General features: G+C 47.9%; 6 protein-coding genes, 1 long non-coding RNA gene and 2 other non-coding genes across 12 annotated transcripts; 4 read left to right on the top strand and 5 right to left on the bottom strand.

Annotated features, from left to right (window-relative positions):
- The first annotated feature begins 6,421 nt into the window (after positions 1-6,421).
- Positions 6,422-7,343, top strand: LOC9649520. Its single transcript, XR_002993125.1, has 4 exons — positions 6,422-6,610; positions 6,671-6,759; positions 6,828-6,918; positions 7,060-7,343. It is a non-coding gene; the product is annotated as an uncharacterized LOC9649520 (long non-coding RNA).
- A 1,378-nt stretch (positions 7,344-8,721) lies between these two features.
- Positions 8,722-9,959, top strand: LOC9649519 (non-specific lipid transfer protein GPI-anchored 2). Its single transcript, XM_002976634.2, has 4 exons — positions 8,722-9,028; positions 9,285-9,359; positions 9,514-9,656; positions 9,840-9,959. The coding sequence occupies exons 1-4, from the start codon at positions 8,722-8,724 to the stop codon at positions 9,957-9,959; spliced, it is 645 nt and encodes a 214-aa protein (XP_002976680.2).
- LOC9649146 lies at positions 9,849-11,357 on the top strand. The gene is made up of 8 exons (XM_024681559.1): positions 9,849-9,902; positions 9,960-10,026; positions 10,151-10,507; positions 10,554-10,630; positions 10,692-10,789; positions 10,839-11,011; positions 11,069-11,121; positions 11,186-11,357. The coding sequence occupies exons 3-8, from the start codon at positions 10,189-10,191 to the stop codon at positions 11,300-11,302; spliced, it is 837 nt and encodes a 278-aa protein (XP_024537327.1). The 5' UTR covers positions 9,849-9,902; positions 9,960-10,026; positions 10,151-10,188; the 3' UTR covers positions 11,303-11,357.
- LOC9649145 (proline-rich receptor-like protein kinase PERK13) lies at positions 11,328-13,995 on the bottom strand. Of its 2 annotated transcripts, XM_024681558.1 has the most exons (10): positions 13,910-13,995; positions 13,362-13,851; positions 13,165-13,301; positions 13,008-13,105; positions 12,314-12,951; positions 12,094-12,254; positions 11,952-12,028; positions 11,710-11,857; positions 11,497-11,646; positions 11,328-11,438 (listed from the first exon to the last, which is right to left on the bottom strand). In XM_024681558.1, the coding sequence occupies exons 1-10, from the start codon at positions 13,910-13,912 to the stop codon at positions 11,412-11,414; spliced, it is 1,929 nt and encodes a 642-aa protein (XP_024537326.1). In that variant the 5' UTR covers positions 13,913-13,995; the 3' UTR covers positions 11,328-11,411. The 2 variants fall into 2 exon arrangements, with proteins under 2 accessions (XP_024537326.1, XP_024537325.1); XM_024681557.1 differs by having other exon boundaries at positions 11,328-11,646.
- Positions 13,760-15,006, bottom strand: LOC9649144 (transcription initiation factor TFIID subunit 7). 3 transcript variants are annotated; one of them, XM_024681560.1, is made up of 7 exons: positions 14,922-15,006; positions 14,748-14,867; positions 14,553-14,686; positions 14,366-14,491; positions 14,248-14,317; positions 13,997-14,189; positions 13,760-13,948 (listed from the first exon to the last, which is right to left on the bottom strand). In XM_024681560.1, exons 2-6 carry the CDS (start codon positions 14,851-14,853, stop codon positions 14,014-14,016), a joined length of 612 nt encoding a protein of 203 aa, XP_024537328.1. In that variant the 5' UTR covers positions 14,854-14,867; positions 14,922-15,006; the 3' UTR covers positions 13,760-13,948; positions 13,997-14,013. The 3 variants fall into 3 exon arrangements, with proteins under 3 accessions (XP_024537328.1, XP_024537330.1, XP_002976533.2); XM_024681562.1 differs by having other exon boundaries at positions 13,760-13,943; XM_002976487.2 differs by having other exon boundaries at positions 13,932-14,189.
- TRNAH-GUG lies at positions 13,790-13,861 on the bottom strand. Its single transcript has one exon. It is a non-coding gene; the product is annotated as a tRNA-His (tRNA).
- On the bottom strand, positions 15,007-16,038 carry LOC9649518 (sm-like protein LSM2). The gene is made up of 3 exons (XM_002976486.2): positions 15,973-16,038; positions 15,761-15,919; positions 15,007-15,183 (listed from the first exon to the last, which is right to left on the bottom strand). The coding sequence occupies exons 1-3, from the start codon at positions 15,973-15,975 to the stop codon at positions 15,064-15,066; spliced, it is 282 nt and encodes a 93-aa protein (XP_002976532.1). The 5' UTR covers positions 15,976-16,038; the 3' UTR covers positions 15,007-15,063.
- A 517-nt stretch (positions 16,039-16,555) lies between these two features.
- On the bottom strand, positions 16,556-16,636 carry TRNAL-AAG. Its single transcript has one exon. It is a non-coding gene; the product is annotated as a tRNA-Leu (tRNA).
- Positions 16,637-18,856: 2,220 nt separating this feature from the next.
- Positions 18,857-20,473, top strand: LOC112348606 (meiotic recombination protein DMC1 homolog). The gene is made up of 10 exons (XM_024681446.1): positions 18,857-18,962; positions 19,024-19,115; positions 19,174-19,245; positions 19,296-19,392; positions 19,450-19,603; positions 19,665-19,731; positions 19,779-19,871; positions 19,923-19,991; positions 20,045-20,290; positions 20,355-20,473. Exons 1-10 carry the CDS (start codon positions 18,857-18,859, stop codon positions 20,397-20,399), a joined length of 1,041 nt encoding a protein of 346 aa, XP_024537214.1. The 3' UTR covers positions 20,400-20,473.
- The last annotated feature ends 479 nt before the right edge of the window (positions 20,474-20,952 follow it).

The raw sequence follows: 20,952 nt of genomic DNA, 5'->3' as shown, positions 1-20,952 counted from the left end.
AAAAAAGCTTACAAGGGGCTGTGGAGACGGCAGGTCATTTATGTAAGAATCTCTTCGTTCAATGTGGTGTCCTTGGTCACCACACTGGAGGGCTACCCTCTTCCTTTCCACAGTCTGGGACTTTGGGACACCATTTCGGAACACCGCAGCCTTACGCAAGCCTCATGGGTACTCTCCCCGCCTTTCGTCTTTAGGTGCTCTAGCCATAGGCTTAGAGCGAGGTTCCGTTGAGCCACACCAGGTATCCAAGTAGGTAGTGCCACCCACACTTGGACTGGGAGCATCGGCCAGTCGATTTCCCGGGGGAACTAGAGCCGGCTCTTGAACACTTCACCAAGTTACCCCGCTTGTCGGTCCGTGTTCACTCTAGTCTTGGACTTCCCAGTGGGCAGCTCATCACCCAACACTGGGTCCGGCCTTCCTGGGCCAAACTGGCCTTTCTTGGCCAAACTGGCTCCACTGCAGTCCTCCCCCTACTATACTTTTGGAGCTCACCAAACCCCCCAGGGTCTGGGAGACAAACGCTTTGGGCTTTCACCCTCTCAGGCTCTGGACTCGGACTCAGACTCGGACTCGGACTCGGACTCGTACTCGGACTTGGATTCTGACTCGGACTCGGGCTCGGGCTCGGTCTCGGCCTCGGCCTCGGTCTCGGTCTCGGTCCCGATCTCGGTCTCGGTCTCGGTCTCGGTCTCGACTTCGGACTCCATCTTGGACTCCATCTCGGACTCCATCTTGGACTCCATCTCGGGTCCATCTCGGACTCCATCTTGGACTCCATCTCGGGTCCATCTCGGACTCCATCTCGGACTCCATTTCGGGTCCATCTCGGGTCCACCTCGGACTCCATCTCAGACTCCATCTCGGACTCCATCTCGGGTCCATCTCGGACTCCACTTCGGACTCCAACTCGGGTCCACCTCGGACTCCACTTCGGACTCCATCTCGGACTCCATCTCGGGTCCATCTTGGACTCCACTTCGGACTCCAACTCGAGTCCATCTCGGACTCCACTTCGGACTCTAACTCGGGTCCATCTCGGACTCCACTTCGGACTCCAACTCAAGTCCATCTCGGACACTCCCACGTGTCATGTGTTGGTCCTTTTGGGTCCCTTTTTGGAGCCTCGCCTTTTGCTCGTTTCGTGCTCGTTCCTCGAGCACTTCGTTGGGAGTTCCACTCCCGCTCTTGACTTTTCAAGTCGGAGCTTTTGGTCCAAACGTGTTACGCTCGTTTGGCTCTCGCTTCGGCCACTACCATGTGGTGCCCTTCCGGCTCCACTTTGGGGCCTAGGGATTTTGTGTCTCACATTTGTTCAAGGTAGCCAAAGCATTGATGAGGTACTTCGATAAGCAAGAGTTGAATTAGGGACATAGAAAGTAGATATGAATTTCACCGTGTTGGACATGATGGGATTTGATATAATCTTCGGGATGAATTGGTTCAATCAGTTTGTAGTGGCCCTGCATGGATAAGGTAGGAACCTTGTGGTACTAGCAAATGCCTGGGGAGAATGATCCAGGGTGGAGGCCCAAGATCTAAAGGTAAGGCAATATAAGGCCAAAGACTCCTACTTGAACCTGATGTCTAGAAGAGGACAACTCACTAAAGGAATTGAGGCAACATTTTTGTGCTTACTTTTGGTGAGAAGTGACAAAAGACAGAAGCAGAAGAAGTACATTTACTGATCTAGCGGGTGTTGGACCAATTCCAAAATACAATGCCAGAGGAGCTACCGGCGGGGTTACCCCCCGCACGACTGATAGAACATAAGATTGAGCTAGTTGAAGGTGCTAAGACAATGGTTCATCCCCCCTATCGTTTGAATGAAAAGGAACTTGAGGAGCTCAAGCACCAACTAAAAGAGTTGGTGGATAAAAGATATATTAAGTTCACCATATAGTGCACTAGTGTTATTCGTGAAAAAGAATGTGCATGTATATAGACTACTGGTTGCTCAACAAGTATACAAAGAAGAAGAAATACCATTTACTAAGAATTGAGGACTTGTTCGATAGGTTGGGAAAGACAAAATACTTCTTGAGGATTGACCTAAGTACCAGATCAGGTTAGCAAAGGAAGATGTCGAGAAAACAACCTATCAGACAAGGTATGGGAGCTTTGAGTTTCTGGTGATGCCTTTTGGGCTGTGCAATGCATCGGTAATGTTTTCGGCGCTGATGAACCACATTTTTGTACCCTATTTAGATCATTTCGTGAGCATCTATATTGACGACATTCTGATCTATAGCGAGACACTAGAGGAGCATGCTGAACACTTGACGAAGGTGTTTAAGAAACTAAGGGAACACAAGTTGTATTTTAAAGAGAGCAAATGTGACTTTGCTCAACAAAAGGTAAAGTTTCTCAAGCATATGGTTGGCAAGGATGGGCTCATGGTGGACCCTAAAAAGGTCCAAGCGATTCAAGAATGGGAGTGACCATCAAATGTACATGAGTTAAGGGTGTTTTTGGGGCTATAAAATTATTATTAAAAGTTTATCAAACACTATTCGAGAGTAGCTTTGCCTTTAACGAACCAAACGGAAAAAGGGAAAATGGTATGGACAGCAGAATGTGAGGTGGCATTTATCCACCTTAAAGGGGAGTTGAGGAAGACTACTGTGTTGGCATTACCAGACTTTGGTAAAGACTTCAAGGTATAAACAAACACTTCAAACTTTGCATTAGGAACAGTTTTGAAGAAAGACAACCATCTAGTGGCATTCTTCTCGAAGAAGTTGGACAAGGCTCAGTGAAAGTGGCTTGCCCACAAGAAGGAATTATTTGCGGTGGTCAAGGCGTTTAAAGAGTGGTGACACTACCTTGGGAGGCACTTCAAAGTTTACATAGATAATGTGGTAACAAAACACTTATTGTCGCAGCCCGATCTAAGAGGAAAACAAAGTCAGTGGACCAATGCTTTGGCCAAGTTCGATTGCGAGATCCTATATAAACTAGGAAGAGCAACATTGTGGTGGATGCTTTAAGTCGAAAGGCAAGCTTGAAGTTGGCAATATATAGTACGATAACAACCTTTAAAGATGATATGCAGACAACATATGAGAATGATGGTTTAGCACAAGAAGTGTTGCTAAGGAACCAAGAGGTGTGGGATGCTCACTAGGGAGGTGAGCTACCAACAAAAGAGAAAACAGGTTATGCAAAACGCAATAGACTTATTTATTATAAACAAACGAAGGTATATGTTCTAAAAGGGGAACTAAAGAAGGTAGCGTTAGAAGAGTGTCATGATAGACCTCTTGCGGGACACGGAGAAGTGCTCAAGACAATGGGTTTACTTAAGAGGAAGTATCATTGGCCAAACATGGCTAAGGACGTCCAAGATTATATAAAGACATATCCAATATGTTAGCAAATTAAAGCCATGACTAAGACTAGTGGGGGTTTGTTACAAAACATTCCAATTCCAGATCGACCGTAAAAATGTTTTACAATGGACTTCACATCACAAGACTCCCCCATAGCAAGGGGTTTGATGAGATATTCATGGTGGTAGACTAGTTTTTGAAAATGGCATATTTCATAGCCACCATAACAAAAGTGGATGCAGAAGGCCAAAAAAGATTATCTCAGATCAAGATAGAATCTTCACCAGTAGGTTCTGGAGAACTCTCCTGAAACAGTATCGCACCAAGTCAAAATTCAACACAACCTATCACCCATAAACATGTATTGGGTATTAAGTCAAGTTTGATGGCAATAACACTTCTTGACAGATGGATAAACAAAAAAGGTGAATAGGCAGCTGAAGGATTATCTGCAATATTATTGTAAGCAACCAAAGGGAACGACTTAAAAGACGATCCATGGGGTTCAAATATAAAGGGAAAGGGCCCATGAACAAAAGTGCACCTCTTTTTCCAATTGGTTAAGGGTCTTGGGATAGTTAGAGTTAAGCGTCCTTGGGTTTGAATAGTACTGGGTTGGGTGACCTCTCGGGAAGTCCAAATTCATGAGCTTACATTTGGTATCAGAGCGGTCTCGGGTCCGACTCTGTTGGTTGGCTAGGGGAATCACACCATATGTTGATTGACATCTAGCTGGTCCAGTTTGCTCCCACTGGGCTCGACCCAAGGGGTAGGGTGTCAAGAGAGCGGGGCTCTTGGGAGAGCTATGGCTCTCAGCTTCTGTTCACGAGGGCGTGAACTTGCAGGGAAGTATAGTGAATTGTAAGCAACCAAAGAGAACGACTTGAGAGACGATCCATGGGGTTTAAATATAGAGGGAAAGGGCCAATGAATAAGAGTGCACCCCCTTTTCCAATTGGTTAAGTGTCTTGGGATAGTTAGATTTAAGCATCCTTGGGTTTGAATAGTACTGGGCTGGGTGACCTCCCGGGAAGTCCAAACTCATGAGCTTACAATTATGTCTCTGGAGATCAAACTGATTAGGTAAGTCATTTAGGATTTGTGAAAATATGCTATAACAACTCACCACATTCGAGTATCAGGGTGAGTTCATGGGAAGTCATCAATGGGCAAGCTATTGAAGGTTTTGTGGAACTCGGTGTGGCTGAGTATCATCGCAGGCTACCCACAATGGAGGCATTCATGGTGGAAAAACTCAACATTTGGAATCTAATAAGGGATTCTTTGGAACAAACCAAGTATGCAAACCAGAAGCACTGGGATGTAAAGTTCTAACCTGAGAAGAAGGTATGGCTAAACACCAAGAACCTAAGGCTACCAAGTGGGATCAGTAAAAAATTGACCCAAAGGTAAAAATGCATGTATTCCTGGAAATGAACTGATCTTGAGTTCCTTAAGCAAGTTTGTGAGGCCTTATGAGATTGAGGCATGAATTAGTAAAGTGGTTTACCACTTTCAACTTCCTCGAGAGATGGGAAAGATGCACCATGTGTTGAGGATCTGCTTTGCAAGGACTAAGTAAGACCTTTACCTGAGGTTATTCAAGGGGAAGAGGAATACGAAGTTGAGGCCATCCTCAATGCGTGCAAGAGCAAGTGACAAAGGCGTGAAGTGAGGGAGTTCCATGTGAAGTAGAAAGGATTTTAACACTGCAAAGCAACATGAGAACCGAAGGAGAACCTAGCGAACGTGCGACACCTAGTGAAGAAATTTTTGCAAGGTAGAACTCTATGTACTTATGCAAAATTCAATTAAAATATCAATTTGTGAAATTGAGTAATAGCATATGTTAGGACCTGAAGGCCCGTTGAATGTAAGATAATTAACATGTTAGCTAAATTGACTAGGTGTAAGGAATTACACCCGACTCCCTGCAGGGATGTCGAATCTATAAACATATTCTATGGAGGTTAGGTTTGAATCCCAACCCTCTAGTAAAGCAAGGCTGGATTCAAGTCCCAACCCCATACTAGCGTAATGAGGTGAGGTATAGGGACACCTATATTCTATTGTTATGGGCTCTTGACTAAGGAGGTTAACTTAGGCACACTACTAAGTGGGGGGATGCCCCCAAAGACATGGTCAACAAGTCGTAAGATTAAAAAAAGATGTTTAATGTGGGCATTGAACTTCTTTATAGGTGGTGGAGTTGTAAGGAATTAACTCCCCGAGGTGTTGTAGGCTAAAGGATCCCTGAAGGCACTATTGAAATAATAAAGAGTTCATTAGATAGGACTGAGTCTGAGATCAAGTCCAAGACTAACTCTGAGACCAAGATTGACTTTGTGCAGGAGCTTGTGATAAGCAACAACTCCGTGACATGGCTCAAATCGTCATGCACAGCCAGCTGCCGAATTTTCAGCCCCAAGTGCCTCTCGAGATCATGGAAATGGGTGTCAAGGTGCATCATCCCCTACACTTGGCCCCGCAGTGCTGCAATGTTGAGTGGCACTGCATGAAGCCAAAGCTTCATTCGGATGCCAGTGCAAGAATTTTGACAAAACCACGGAGGTGTGTGCATGATGAACTAAGCAAGAGAAATCTTGGTAGCTCCATTTCATGGTTTTTCCTGATCCTTCGAATTCCCAGACTATGGATTGATGAGCCACACCCAACATCAGCTGAAGTGGAAGAAGAATTTCCAGGCTATGGATTCATGAGCCATGCCTAAGATGGGTAGCCAGTCATGATGAACCAGCAAAAGAAACATCTTCTCAAAAACTTATCTTCTTGATGAGCATTGCAAGGCTATCTCTAAAATCGACCATGATCAAGTTCTCAGAACTTTAAGCACAGATGAATCAATGAAAGAAACAAAGCTGAAAATATTTTGTGGCTTAATACTTCACCCGTCAACATATATCGAAAGCAGGTACAATCAAAGATCAGTCGACGTCGTGTCAAGTTTTCTCGAATATGCCAAGAACATTCTTAAAATGACTTAACACAATCGTGGCCGTTGGATGAGAGAACGTAAACATCGAATATGCCTGGAACATTCCCAAAAACCCTAACACGTGATGCGTCCGGGTCGCAAGCGCAGCATCGCCTCTCGGATTGCAGAGGCCATGGCGTCGAGGGGTAATGAGCCTCTTAATGCAGCTCAGCGGCCGCAGGAAATCGTCCAAGAAAGTCGAGGGTTGAGAGAGTAATTTTAGCACGGTTTTAGGCAGATGAAGCAAGCCCAACGCTGGAGCTCCATCTGCGGGAACAAAGAGGTGAGAGAGATATTAAGTTTCTCATTCTTTGCTTTACTTGCCAGATTTTTGATCCGGAAGACTAAAGTTGAGCCTTCGACGTTGACAGTCGAGAGAATCTACAACCATTCTCACGAGGTAAGAAAAATCTAGGAACCATTGAGAGACAGGTAAGCACTTCTTCACCTTCGATTGTGTGTCCGCCACCGTGACGTTTGGTGAAATCACCATGCACCAGCGAACGTTGTCATCGCGTTTGACACGGCCTCACCAAGTGCAGTGCTGGAGTTGGGCATGAACAAGCCCGAGTTCACCGCCGTGGTTGTCATGTAAGATCCCTTTCTAGCTCAAAACTTTCCTGTTTGATCGCGATCTCTGGATGGCTGACTTAGAATCCCGAGCTTGCTGGTTACTTGGTTTCCATAGCTGCTAGTCCTTGTGACTGACTTTGATCTCGTTGGCGGCTGCAGAGCTGACAAGGGTGACACCCTCAAGGCCTCGTACTCGCACGTCGTGAGCCCGTTCACGAGGACCACCATTGGAACCGAGATATCCCACAAGCTGTCCACCAAGGACACCGTCTCCATCGGTGGCTGGACGCGCTGACGACGATCAAGGCCCGGTTGAAACCAAGTCCGTTATCTCGATGTCGGGCGAAGTGGACACGAAGGCGCTCGACAAAAGCGCCAAGCTCGGCCTGGCGCTAACGCATGTAAATTCGACAGCTTAAAATTTAAATAAGTTCCTGTGACAATGTCTCCTGTGACAATGTTATGAAAGATTGTTCTTGCGTTTCAAATTGAAAGTTTTCATCGGTGACACTTGGTTTGTTTTGCGCAAGAACAAAAAGCCCGGGCGATCAAGCGTGGTATTTTTCCATGGACATCTTCATGATGCTTCTGCGCTGAGACGCGTGGATACCACCGGCGACCTTGCTGCAAAATGTGGCTCCACGAAGGAGAGAAGAAGGCGATGCTTGAGGCGCAAGAAGAAGGGCAAAGGAAAAGGTTTTCTCGAGCAGAGACACAAGAAAGACACAAGACCTGGAGAGAAAGAAACACGATCGCATGGAAGAAAACAAAATACTAGAACCAATCGAGCTCATCCTCACTTGGATCGATCACCTCCGGGGAGCCGGTACACCGGAGACACAAGAAAGAAACATCTCGGCTCGATCAGAAACAAGAAAACAACAATCTAGTAGGAATCGTCTGGATCGAACACTTCCGGGGGGTCGTATCCTCCTCCCAGATGTCCATTGGCTCCAGTTCCTCGGGCGGATTCTCTTCGCCGGGATTGATTACCTCGGGCTTCTCTTCCGGCTCCTCCTGCACGGCTCCTCCTCCACCGTCAATCTCCATTTCAACGGGCTCAGCTTCCTCGGGCATCATCAATCTCCATGTCCACAGGTTGTTCTTGAGGAACGATGGGAGGAACGATGGGTGGAGGCAGATGGCCGTTCCAAAAGAACTTCATTCCGATCGTTGTTGATGCGCGGATCCGCAAGGGATTGGGTTTCCCGACCACGGATCGTGTCCCCCACAGCATCCCGGGTGAAACTACACAAAACACAAAAAACTCCAAGAACACCATCAATTTTTTGTCAAATGTGATTTCAAGCACTCACCAGCCACGATGCGGACGGGAAAACGCGAGAAAGAGATGCGCTTTAGCGCAGCTGCTGCGATCGCCGCGGCCATTCGCGCTCCTTCCTCGCCTCCGTGAAGTGAAAAGTGATTTCCGGGAAGTCGAACCCGCGACCACTCGAATATATTCGAACGCTTCGATGGAGGTATATTCTTTTCAGACCAATCCGAACCGTGCATCACGTGGACGGCCATGATACAATCGTCAAGAATTTATTACAGTGATGTGGACATCTAAGGGCTTACGTGTCACGCTTCGACGTCTACGTAGCACTTCGCTATGTCTACCAGCTTGATTTGAGGAGCGCATAGTCAGCTGGCAGCCCGGCGTATAAAACCGCACTTTCCCTCACTCAATCCATCGCTGGCCTCCCACTTCAAGCGCGCGATCGATCGATCACTCCACCGCATTCTCTTCGCTTCGCGATCTCGAGAGTTTTCTCCGCAATGTCGCCGCGATCGCCTCCTTCTCCAGCTTTGATCGCCATGCTGCCGTTGCTGCTACTGCTCCTCGCGATATGGATCGATCCCTCCCTCGCCCAGCAGCAGCCCGCGAATTGCAATGGCCAGCTCAATCAGCTCATTCCCTGCCTCTCCTACGTCCAAGGCCAGGCGACTCAGCCCGCGCAAAGCTGCTGCAGCGGCCTCAAATCGATCGCCGGTTCAAATCCCGCCTGCCTCTGCTCGCTCATCTCCGCCAACGCGGGTTCGATCCCCGGCATCAACTCCACCCTCGCGCTCGAGCTTCCAGCAAAGTGTAACTTACAGGGGTTAAATCCCAGCCTGTGCTCTGGTAAGTTCTCACTTTCATCATTCTTTCTGGTTTTTTTAACCTTGGTTTTACCTTGAGTTTTCACTTCCATTCTTTGTGATTCTTTCCTTTGGTTTTACCTTAAGTTTTCATTTCTGGTTTTTTACCCCTCAGGTAATCTTCAGGCTCCAGCCTCGGCCCCAGTTTTGGCACCACAGTCGTCCCCACTTAAACAAGGTTTTTGGCGACTTCCATTGTGTATTATCTCGTGATTAGTCTAATCTGTGTATTTGTTTAGTTGCCCCGGCTCCAGGAGGTTTGGTTCCAGCACTGGCCCCAGTTTTGGCGCCCCAGACTGCCCCACTTAAGCAAGGTATTTACTCCCATTTCTTATCTCGAGAGTTTTAACTTGTGTCAAATTTGTGAGTAGTTGTACCAGCTCCAGCGCCGGCTCCCAGGCGCAAAGGTAAGAAAAAACGATCTAATCGCGCGGTTAATAAAATCTACTCGCTCCTTTTTCTTTCCAGGCGGCCACAGGCACAGAAGACCAGTGGCAGCCCCAGCCCCCGTTACAGCGACCCCGTCTCCAGTTGCGGCTTCACAGGCCCCGGCATTGGCGCCTTCCCAGAGTGTGAGCAATCCATTTGGGACCGGTTCTCCCAGGCCTTTGGTCTCAAGTGGAGATTTTAATCTTCCCTGCACACACATTATAAGTGGGGTTTTGCTACTTGTTCTTGGAATGTTTTGATTAAATACATCATCGTCCTTGATATATTTTTCTATTCACCTGGATGTCTGACACGTGTGCATCTTCGCCGCCGTTGGATCAAACTGCGGCCATTGCCGTATATAGGGAAACGTGTACGGCATTGTTTGGAAGGAGAGAAAGCGCGCTTGGAGGGATTGGGCACAAGAGGTAGGGCGTGCGAGAAATCCTTTCGATTGGATCGATTCTCTGCGATCTTGCTGCTAGATCGAGCTAAAATCTTGCGTCCCTTGCCGCGGCGCCTTGGATCTGGGGCGTGGAGCGTGCAATCCAGGTGTGTGATTTCTTCCTTGTTTCTTGGTGAATCGTTCAAACAGCATTCCATTTTAGTTTGTAAGATTAGAATCCCCTCTTTGATTTTGGCTAAAGTCCTCTCTCTTTTCTTTTCCTAAACTCAGGTTTCTCGAGATGAGTTGTTGATCGCAGTTACGATACAATGGACTTGTTATTCGAAAAGGCTCGAGATCTTGCGCAGGAGACCGCAAAGAAATCTCAAGACTTTGCCAAGGAGGCTGCGAAGTTCTCGCAAGAGCTGGCACTAGAAACCGCGAAGAAATCCAAGGAGTTGGCTGTGGAGGCTACCAAAAGAGCCGATCAAATTAAGGCGTTTGCTACCGCGGAGCTCTCGCCTGGAAGCGTAACTCCTCCGAGCCCTTCACAAGAGGAACTTGAAACGTATGGGATCACACCAGAGCTCCGAGAGTTCGTCAAGACCTTCACGATAAGAACGTTTCGGGACTACGATACCAAAGACTGTATGTTTGGTTTATCTACTTCTTGCTGACTAAATTCTTCTTTCAGTGAACGAAACAGGAGTTCGCCAAGATCTAAGCGAATGGCAGGAGAAACACGCAGTTTTCCTTCTTCAAGTTGTTCCGGTAAGTTTTCTTCTTTCATGTGATGTTTCATCCCGTAAGCTTTGGCATTCTCTTGAGCCAGGATCTCTCTGATTTTCGCTACGTTTTGTGCCCGCGAAGGATGAAGGAGACCACCTTCTGGAAAATCTATTTCAAGCTCGTTGAGAACTACATCGCCCCGTGAGTCTATACAACACTCCCGGAAACTTAACTCTGGCATTGCTTACAGATATGAAGCGCGTGCAAACATCGCAAAGGTGGACGATCAGACGTCCAGCACAAAACCAGATCAACCGAGAGAAGAAAGCTCGAGCGATGCAATCGACAAGAAACCACATCCTGCCGATCACGATCTGGACGCCTACCTTCTGGGAGCGCTAGATGGTCACGACGACGGACAAGGTGAAAGAGTTTGTTCTCGGTTGTTTTATCTCTTGACATCTATGTATGATCTCTCAGGTGATGATGGAGATTCCGATCCAGAAGACTTCGATCGCCTGGTCAACAGCACGGTGAGTACTTTCACAAATAGTAACAAATGAAGCGTGACTTATATTTTCTATGCTTTGTTTGCAGGGTCTAGATAGCGACGGCGAAGATGGTGTTCACAAAAGCGAAGCAGCAGGTTCTTCCGATGGGGAGCTTGTAGAAATTCCGGATAGCGCAAAAGCTCAAAGCGAGCACTGTAAGTAAGCTTTGTCAAGCTGGTAAGAAGACATTTGGCAAATGGTTCCATCTTACGACGTTCTTAGTATTGACGTATTGACGTATTGACACTACAAACAATAGCAGGTACTTCTAATCACTCTTCGCCGAGAATCCTCAAAATCTGGAATGCAAGAAAGTGATCTTGTAGAGTTCTTCGTGAGGCACAGACAAACACAAACCTGGCTCATCTTGGCTCGCTCTGACGGAGCCGCTCGCAGGCAAAACGAAGCCGCGTGGATCATACAGTGTAACTCGTACATGTTAAACTTGTCTCCAAGTCTCTTGTCAATCAGCGATTCCGCGTCTCTGGTTTCAATCATGGGACGAGCCTGTTGTTGCAAGTTAGTTCTTTTGTTTAAATAAGAAGAAAAAAGAGCTCCTATTTTTTTTACCCATTCTATGAGGCTTGTCTCTCCAGCAGGCAAGGACAGATTAATGGCTCTTCGTCCAGTGATAAGCTCCAGGAGAACCACGCCAAATGAATAGACGTCGGTTTTGGTGGTAACTTCGCCGCTGGAGATGTACTCTGGAGCCAGATAGCTTCGATCCAAGAACAAAATCGTTTTTTTAGTCATCAAAATCGTTTATTTTTATTTTTCTTTTCAGTCATCAGCCAGCACCGCTTGTTTCTTACCCGAGAGTTCCGACGAGCCTTGTTTGTGCAGGCGAATCATCGTTGCTTTGCCATCTTGCTAAGCCAAAGTCTCCAACCTGTTCCCATCTTTGAGCGCATTGAAACGAAAAAAGAAGAATGAAAGAGAGGCTGCTCTTCTCACCTTTGGAGTGTAGTCGTGTGTGAGAAGAATATTGTGAGGCCGCACGTCTCTGTGGACGATGGATCCAGTTCGGCAGCCTTCGTGGAGATATCTTAATGCTCTTGCAGCTCCCACAGCGACCGCATGCCTCGCAGACCAAGGCAAGACATTCGTATTCGCAGCTGCAAAACCAGTTTGAAGTGACTTCGTCAGAAACATACGAGAAAGCCATTCCTCTTACCCGAGAGATGCCAGTCCAAGCACTTGTTGCAGACGAATTCATATACCAGTATCCTCTTTCCGCCTTCGATGCAAAACCCGAGAAGCGTCACCAGGTTTCGATGTTGTGCGCCGCTGAGAGCTTCGACTTCCGCCTTGAATTCTTTTTCCCCTTGCGTGCTCGCATCCTTGTTTCTTTTCACAGCAATGTATCGTCCATCCTTCAATATCCCTCTGTAGACCGGCCCGTAGCCACCTTCGGCTAAGAAGTTTCCTGGGGAAAAGTTGAGGGTGGCTTCCTCAAGCTCAGCATACGTGAAGTTCGTTGTCGTCCTAAAACGTTTCTGGCTCTCGCAGATCAAGCATACCGGGGGTGCCGGATCAGAATGCGTTACTTCTCGAGTTTCTGTTTCGGGACCATGCTGCTGCTTGCTTTCGAGCTCGAGTGCGATAATCTGCTGCCTCTCGGCTAAAGTTTTGTGACTGCTCACTGATCCCTCGTTAGGACTATCTGAAGATACGTCGCTGCTGAGTTGTAAGGATGGATTCAGAACTACGGATTCAGATACCTTCAGGAGCTTCCCTTCATTATTCCGGTCCATGAGTATAACATTACACGATAGCTGCTCCACAATGTTCCTCTTATATCTTTTCAAGCCCCTGCAAAATGGAGCTATGAGAAATCATTCACCGCTTGAAGTAGCAGCACGGAGTACCTGTCCAACACTACCCAGGACGCTTTAAGTTTCTTGGCTTCTTGGGACGCGATCAGATCGAGTGGATGCCCCTTGGCAACTCTCACGTCAAGCTTGATCTGCATGGGATTTCTTACTGTTAATTAAGCAGGCTCACAGGATCATCGTGCGTGCTTACTCGGTGCTCATCGCATAGCTGCTGGACTTTGATCGATTTTATATTGTAGTACTTGATCGTTTTCGCTGTTTCTTCCTCTAGGCACTTGAAGTTCACTCCGTTGAAAGATGCAAAGTCCACCTTGGATTTGTAACCCACTGTGAGAAACAATCCCATCGGTTAGCGACTTAACTCAAGAAATTATCATCCTTACTTACTAGGAGTGAGGATCTCGTGAAGTATTCCGAGAAGAATTAAGCAATCCCCTGGCTGGACTATTCGCTCCACTGTCCACTCGAGAACATCCAGAGAGACTTCTCTCGAAACATCAAAAACCACAACCACAGTGCGAGGACTGGCCTGGTCTGGCGAGAAAAACGTAAGCCTGCTGCTGCTAGATATGCTGGCGATGGAGGACTTGCTGGAGGAAAAAAAAGAGTTTGAGTTGCTAGAACGCCTGGGACTGGGAGGAAGTATGTCTTCCATGGCTAGCTGACAGAAACGAATGAGAGAAGAGGTATATGAGACGCGAGAACCATGGATATACAGAGGAATGTTCGAAGATGCGTATGATACAACCGAGGGAAGATGATAAACAAGCATATACCAAAGGCAATGAGAAAAAAAGAGGAACCTTAATATAAGGTGTGGCTGCTGGGATTCGAGCCCAGGTCTCCACGGCCACAACGTGGAATTCTTACCACTAAACTACAGCCACAAACACATGAGTGATAGCGAAGAGGCAGCATCATCAACGAATGCTTACCATGACAACTGTTACCTGCGGATAGCCTCACTTCCTGCGCTGGTTAGAAACATAGATTAAATACAGATCAAAGTGATCAAGTGATACCAGTGTTCCTTGTTTTCTTAATTATCCGAGTCGTCGTCGTAGTCGCCATCGTCAGAGGACGAAGAACCATCAGCGCCTGGCTTTGAAACTTTGTTCTTTTCAGTGGCAACTCCAGCGGGAACTGGCTCTGGCGCTGGCTTCCTTTGGACAGGCTCGTCTTCGACCTCTTCTTCCTGCTCAAGAACTTCAACATGTGTCACGCCGGTTAAGGAAAATAAAAGCCAAGCAAAACAAAGACCGAGAAAGGATATCTACATCGCGAGCAGTGCCCCCTGCCATTATGTTCGTCAAGTCTTCCTCGACTTTACTCACGTATTCAGGCTGCAAAAAGAGATTTTTTTTCGGTGATAAAAATTGAAATAGACTTACATCCATGTCGGGTTGCCTGCGAAACCTTCGCTTTCGTGCGTTTTTCATGGCAGGGGTGAGTCCATGCTTGTACTCCGGTGTAGCATCTGGCTTCGAGGGATTTTCCGGATCATTCACAAGGATCATCTGGCATGGATGCGACACGAAACTAAGTAACGATTAAGTTGGGAGGAGATAACAAACGCACCTGTCCAATGTCGGCTGTTTTGATCAGCACGGAATGGTCATAAGTTTTGTACGATTCCACGACACAGGGTAGATCCACAAGCGAGACTTCGTACTCGTCCTGTCCAATTGTGAACTTGCCTGTTCGTCCATCACCTAGAACGAGCTCTCCAGGTGCTCAATTTTGCTCGATCGAGGCACTGGCGAGGAGACTCACCGTTAAAAGCGAGATCGATGGAGTCTTCATCGGAATTTTCACTGAGAATACTGTGCAGCTTCTCAGCTACAGAGGGAGGAACCCTCAGCACGAATTGTTCCTCCATAGCTCGGGCTTTTACTGCACAGGACAAGCTAAGGATAAAGAGATTCGCAAAAATGAGAGGTCGCTTACGGGAGGTGTGCGATGATCCTGTAGCAAAGACCTGGAAACAAGCAAAGGATATTCCAGTACAAAACACATACTTCCTGGATGGATATTCCGACAAGAAAGAGTTTTGGATTGAAGCAAAGTGATGGACCACCACAGGTTTGTCTCAATTCCCACGAGCTTCTCTACGAGTTGCGTCGTGAAGAATCTCGACGTCGACACCATCGACTGGTAATTGTACGTATCTCACGACCGAGCCTCTTATGAAGCAATTCTTCACGGACATCTTCACAAGAAGAAAAACGCGATCAGTCACTCCAGAGGAGAACAAAGTTAGCTAAACCCGATAACCGAAAAAAAACACAAGGCCTACGATAAAATGGAGAAAACTAGAACTCTAACCAAGAAGGACGAAAGAGAAGAAAGAACACCATAAAAAGAAGAAAAACGCGATCAGTCACTCCAGAGGAGAACAAAGTTAGCTAAACCCGATAACCGAAAAAAAACACAAGGCCTACGATAAAATGGAGAAAACTAGAACTCTAACCAAGCAGGACGAAAGAGAAGAAAGAACACCATAAAAAGAAGAAAAACGCGATCAGTCACTCCAGAGGAGAACAAAACTTGAGAACCGAAAGCAATAACGAAAGAGAAGTAGCCTAGTACGATCAAATGGAGAAATACTAGAACTCTTACAAAACAGGACGAAAGAGAAGAAAGAACACCAAAAAAAAAGATGAAAAACGCGATCAGTCACCAGAGGAAAACAAAGCTTGAGAACCAAAAGAAAACGAACAAACGAGAAGTGGAGAACTAGGACGAAAGAGAAGAAAAAAAAACAAAGAAAAACACTAGAAACGAACCATATGTGGGTACTTGATCTCGTCCACGACTTTGATGTTCTCTAGCTTGATGTTGAGGTACTGATCCACCGAATGAAGCACTCCAGTGATGGCGAGGTCATTCTTGAGCTCCACCGTGACCTCCTTCCCGACGAGCTCCTTGAAATATGAGAAGAAGAGCTGCAAAAACAGCGAGCAATTGGGAGAAATCGACGCGGCGGCATTGCGCTTACCATTGCGACGCCGAGACGAAGGGCGCGCGCGCGGTCCTCTCCTTAAACCCTAGAACTACGCATATGCTGGAATCTTTTACGTTCGCAGGTTATTCTCCTGTTAACATTGCATAACTAGTTAAGGATTTAGATTAGTTTAATATAATCTGTTATTAACGACGCCTTGTGATCGCGGAGGTAAAGAAAACGATGGCATGGATCGCGACGGTCAAAACGTCCAAGTTTTTGTGGATTTGGAAGAATTCGGCAATGGAGTGGCGTATGAACTGGGATGGATGGGTTTGCAGGTTCCGGCATGAACCGGATCGACATATGATCAAAGCCGGGTACGATAAGACGGCTCTCGAATCACTGGCGGCCAGCACGGAGGCAGGAAAAACTCTCACATTGTCTATCTCCGTACACACTATTGTCTAATTCCGTACATATCATGTGGGTGACTCTGGATTCAGGTGTCGGGGACGTTCGACCACACGATCAATTCACAAGCGCGATTCAAACTGAAGAGCAATATCAAGAAAAGAAAGAAATTCCGCGCTCGAGGCTTCGTTCTTTGGGACATTGTCCGGACTCGGGGCAGTGTTGTTGAGAGTGGGATTCGAACCCACGCCCTTGCGGACCAGAACCTTAATCTGGCGCCTTAGACCAACTCGGCCATCTCAACTTCTTATCTAAGATTAATCTTCACTCACCGACAAAGCCCACCAAGGGACATCCAGCAGCAAACCATTTCTCCCCGGTGCCAACTTTCAGTTTACTCATCGTGCCAAAAGAAGGATACAAAGATCTTGTCATGGAAAACTTGTCGTGTCAATCTTGTGATGGATGGGATCGCGACCACTCGGGACGTTCCTCTCCGGCTCAACATTGATCATCTCGTTCTTGCCACCGTGTTGAAGCAACGATCCTTCGCCGGGCCGGGCAGCGAGGGATTCCTGCAGAGAATCCAGGGACGAAGATGGAGATGGATGCGTGTTCTCGATCATCGCTTTCCCGCATGCCAAAGACGAGTAGAGCTCTTGAGGCGGTGGCGAAGAGGGATCGAAGCTTTGCGGAGACGAGGCGATTTGCCTCTCGTAGTCCTCGCACGCCTTCGCGATGCTGCCCTGGTACTGCTTTGGGTCGGAAGCGCCGCCTGGAACTTCTCTTGCCTCATGCTTCACAAGCTTGGCGCCGGTTTGAAGCAACGTTCTGGGCACTCCTCGCGGCTCCTGATCGATGCGAAGCCGTCATTGCCTGGTTGGAAGAAAGAAAAGAGAGAAACCATTGAAAAGACTTGCCTTGGGACCAAGTTGAGAGCGATCGAGTGATCCACCAGCAGTAGCGCCGCCAAGAAGCAACATTGAGACGATACCAACAATCGTGAACATTCTTTCTCCAGCCATGATCATCGGCCAGAGAATGAGAAGAAAAAAAATCTAGAGCAGGCACCCTTTCACGAGCTCACACCGCTTAAATATTCAAGCGCAAACTCGTGTACTGGGCGCGTGAATCCCGCTCGGTTGACACCACCAGTAAAATGGTGCGGCGCCGAGCTGGACATGACCTTCGTTGACCTTTTTGACCCGTGAGCCGTTGACCACCAAGACCACTCCTCCGTCGTGTGAAAGCAATGGTGGATCGCAGTGTAGGGCGCCTCGAACCAAACTTGGCCTTCGTGCAACGCTAGACGCCATCGCAGCGCTGCGGCACGCCAAACCGGATGGGATGGATCTTGAGCACGACTCGGGAACTCGTTGCCCGCTGCTCCACTCGTCAAGGCTCACTGGATCGGATAGAGCAAGTCTTCAATGCAGAGAAACTTTGTAAAGTACCTTGATGGACGCGTGAGCAACTGTGAACACCTCGAGGGCCGGGAATGGCTCCAGAAGCTGTGCAAGGTTGACGGACCTCGGCTGGAAGCTGGAAGAGTTCACGAAGTAGTCGAGCTGCGTGATCAAGCAAAACGCTCCAGGATTTGCGTTACATGGGCAGAGCTTTGACAGGTGTTTGTGAACGTCAGCTTCTTGAGCTTCCTGGATGATCCGCACGCCCCTGTGCGCCTTGATCCACTCAAGGTTGCCCGTCGACGGCGAGAGCTCCAGGCGCGGCACCACGCTGACGAACATCCAGCGGAGCTTGGGCATGTCGAGGTAGGCGATCGACATCGGCAGGATTCTGGAAAATTGTTGATATTGGCAACTCGAGAAGAACGAACAAAGAAAGAAAGAAAAAGGGAACCTGTGCGAGAGAAAAGCTGGCGACTCTATTGCCCCTCCAAGAACGCAGTGCAAGCCAGTGGAGGCTGTGGCTCTTGAGCAAATACGTCCCCGGCGATTTCACCACCGGCTTGGTCAGCTGGAAGTAGACGACCGAGGGGCAAAAGTCGAGGAGCTGCTGCGTTGTGCCTACGTCCAAGCCCGTGGACGAGATTGGGAAGGATTGGAGGCGCTGCCGTCGTCGTGAGAGGGACACCACGGAGCTGCTGGGAGGCGAGAATGCTGGACCAGAAGCCATCCATGGCCCCATTGACGCTGATCGTAAGGGAGCGAAGAGGTTCCCGATCACTGGTAGCCAGCCAAGAGAATCTGAGTGTTGTTGCTCTGGAAAACCGATCAAATTCAAGCAGCGGAGATGCTGCTGCTGCTGCTTGCTGCCAAACCAGGAAAGAAGGCCCCCTGCTGCCGCCCATCCTCACCAGAGAGTAGACAGAAATACGTGACGAGCCTTGCCAGATGCGCCCACCTCGAATTCGTGATCGCCGGCTCCTCGAAGATGCGTAGTTCTTCCACTGCTGACTGACCTAACCCTAAAAGCCATAGTTTTGAACGTTACTTCCCCGCTAAAACACTTGCGATAGCTTCATATTTGAAAGTCTAGGGTTTTCCCGCCCAGAGCTTGAGCGATGAGGAGCACCCCGGTCGCCGCCGCCGCCTTGGAAGCACGAGAGGACAATCAGCTCGTCGCCGTCGCCGATGAGGAGGAGGACTCGTTTGAGACCATCGATAAGCGTGAGTCTCTGTTTTGGCTCTAGATCGATCGCTCGGCCTTCTAGATTTCTTGTTCTTCCAGTCACCGCACAGGGGATCAATGCCGGGGATGTGAAAAAGCTCCAGGATGCGGGAATTCACACATGCAATGGACTGATCATGCAAACAAAGAAGGTGTGAATCGATCGATTTTTTCTCACCTATCTGTGGAGTTTCTTCTATGCTGCTCTAGAGCCTCACAGCCATCAAGGGATTGTCCGAAGCAAAGGTCGACAAGATCCTGGAAGCGGCAGAAAAGATAGTTGTAAGTGCCTTGAATCTGGATTTTCCTTCTCGCTCACTGCCATTTTCCAGCAAGTCGGCTATATCACTGGTAACGAGGCTCTTCACAAGAGAAAATCCGTGATTCATATCACTACAGGAAGCCAGCTTTTGGATGACCTTCTCGGTGGTATGCTCTATTCTTTTCTCTCTTTTTTTTCTCATCTCTTTTCGCCATACGCACCAGGTGGTATAGAAACGATGGCAATCACCGAAGCCTTTGGCGAATTCCGGACCGGCAAAACTCAGCTCGCGCACACTCTTTGCGTAGCCACGCAGCTGCCGTTGGGCTTACACGGAGCTAATGGCAAAGTGGCCTACATCGACACCGAGGGAACGTTGTATGATCATCGTCTTATGCTTTTGCTTTTCTCTGATGTGAATTCTAAACGATGCTTGCAGTCGTCCTGATCGAATAGTCGCCATCGCGGAAAGGTTTGGACTGGATCCAACAGCTGCTCTTGACAACGTAAGCATTTTAGCTCTTCAACCCCTGAGTAACTTTCGGCTTTCCAGATTGTGTATGCTCGAGCATACACGCACGAGCATCAGTACAACCTTCTGATCGCCATAGCGGCTAAAATGACTGAAGAACCGTTCAGGCTCCTGGTAAGAATTAATTCTTGTATCTTCTATCCTGTCTTACAAGGAACTGCACAGATTGTGGACTCCATCACCTCATTGTTTCGGGTAGACTTCTCAGGGCGTGGAGAACTGGCAGAGAGACAAGTAAGACGACTTTTACTTCATACATTCAGCCAATTAACTTTGTGGCCGTGCAGCAAAAGCTGGCGCAGATGCTCTCCAGGCTCATCAAAATTGCTGAGGAGTTCAACGTCGCGGTGTTTCTTACGAACCAAGTCATTGCTGACCCTGGCGGCGGGACCTTCGTCGCGGATCCAAAAAAGCCCGCTGGTGGCCACGTCCTGGCTCATGCTTCGACAGTAAGACTGATGTTCAGAAAGGGGAAGGGCGAACAAAGAATTTGCAAAGTCATCGACTCTCCAAGCCTCCCGGAGTCCGAAGCTATATCCTTTCGTTGGATTTTTTTTTCTTCCAAAGTTTCAACTAGCTGACCTTGACAGTGTTCACGTCTTCCAGATAGCACCAGGTGGGATCACAGACGCCAAAGACTAGAACAGGGGAAGCTGATCGTGTGGCTCAAAATGTGCCACGACGGGTTTTGGGGAATAAAACATCGTTGATTCAAAGCGCAATAGGGCACGGATTCGCGTGAGTCCATTTCTCAACCACTTTTGTGTGGTGTCAGGTAGGTTTTTGGAGCGGCCACCGTCGCGGGCGGGTGTTCGTCGTTGAGCTGTTGCGATGGCCGATGGAGATAACAACGAGTTCGACGTTTTCAAGTCATCCAAGTGGCGTGGAAATCGAAAGTCGAGTTTCGCGGTTAGATTTATTTTTTGGAACGCATTCCGGCTCTGAGCTTTTCTTTTGCAATTTGGCAGCAAATATTTCATGCTCGTGAACGAGAAAGTGGAGCACATGGAGGAAAGTTGCCTCCAAAACCTGGAGGGCCCTCGGATAGAGCTCCAGTATCTAAATCAAAACCACAGCCTGAGGTCGGTCTACTTTCGAAGGAAAACAAAAAAGTATGATGGTTTACTGACTTGTGCCTCAGCCTCAAAGACGGCGTGGAGGTTTAAGCTCTCACACGCTCATGGAATTCAAGAAG

The sequence above is a fragment of the Selaginella moellendorffii genome, unplaced genomic scaffold, assembly GCF_000143415.4.
Source record: "Selaginella moellendorffii unplaced genomic scaffold, v1.0 SELMOscaffold_31, whole genome shotgun sequence".
NCBI lineage: Eukaryota > Viridiplantae > Streptophyta > Lycopodiopsida > Selaginellales > Selaginellaceae > Selaginella > Selaginella moellendorffii.
The sequence above is the reverse complement of the archived record's forward strand: the minus strand, read 5'-3'. Positions and strand labels throughout refer to the sequence as shown.

Coding starts and splice junctions, on each gene's coding strand:
- LOC9649519 (XM_002976634.2), top strand. CDS start 8,722: ATGCTGCCGTTGCTGCTACTGCTCCTCGCGATATGGATCGATCCCTCC. Junction 9,029..9,284: donor AAATCCCAGCCTGTGCTCTG/GTAAGTTCTCAC, acceptor GTATTTGTTTAG/TTGCCCCGGCTCCAGGAGGT. Junction 9,360..9,513: donor GACTGCCCCACTTAAGCAAG/GTATTTACTCCC, acceptor TTTTCTTTCCAG/GCGGCCACAGGCACAGAAGA.
- LOC9649146 (XM_024681559.1), top strand. CDS start 10,189: ATGGACTTGTTATTCGAAAAGGCTCGAGATCTTGCGCAGGAGACCGCA. Junction 11,012..11,068: donor TGGTCACGACGACGGACAAG/GTGAAAGAGTTT, acceptor ATGATCTCTCAG/GTGATGATGGAGATTCCGAT. Junction 11,122..11,185: donor ATCGCCTGGTCAACAGCACG/GTGAGTACTTTC, acceptor CTTTGTTTGCAG/GGTCTAGATAGCGACGGCGA.
- LOC9649518 (XM_002976486.2), bottom strand. Junction 15,184..15,760: donor AGATCAAGTACCCACATATG/GTTCGTTTCTAG, acceptor CTTCTTGTGAAG/ATGTCCGTGAAGAATTGCTT.
- LOC9649145 (XM_024681557.1), bottom strand. Junction 13,106..13,164: donor AGCTATGCGATGAGCACCGA/GTAAGCACGCAC, acceptor AATCCCATGCAG/ATCAAGCTTGACGTGAGAGT. Junction 11,647..11,709: donor AGACAAGCCTCATAGAATGG/GTAAAAAAAATA, acceptor TTGCAACAACAG/GCTCGTCCCATGATTGAAAC.
- LOC9649144 (XM_024681560.1), bottom strand. CDS start 14,853: ATGGAGGAACAATTCGTGCTGAGGGTTCCTCCCTCTGTAGCTGAGAAG. Junction 14,687..14,747: donor CATCGATCTCGCTTTTAACG/GTGAGTCTCCTC, acceptor AGCTCGTTCTAG/GTGATGGACGAACAGGCAAG. Junction 14,492..14,552: donor AAACAGCCGACATTGGACAG/GTGCGTTTGTTA, acceptor CATCCATGCCAG/ATGATCCTTGTGAATGATCC.
- LOC112348606 (XM_024681446.1), top strand. CDS start 18,857: ATGAGGAGCACCCCGGTCGCCGCCGCCGCCTTGGAAGCACGAGAGGAC. Junction 19,393..19,449: donor TTTGGATGACCTTCTCGGTG/GTATGCTCTATT, acceptor CATACGCACCAG/GTGGTATAGAAACGATGGCA. Junction 19,732..19,778: donor CAACAGCTGCTCTTGACAAC/GTAAGCATTTTA, acceptor TCGGCTTTCCAG/ATTGTGTATGCTCGAGCATA.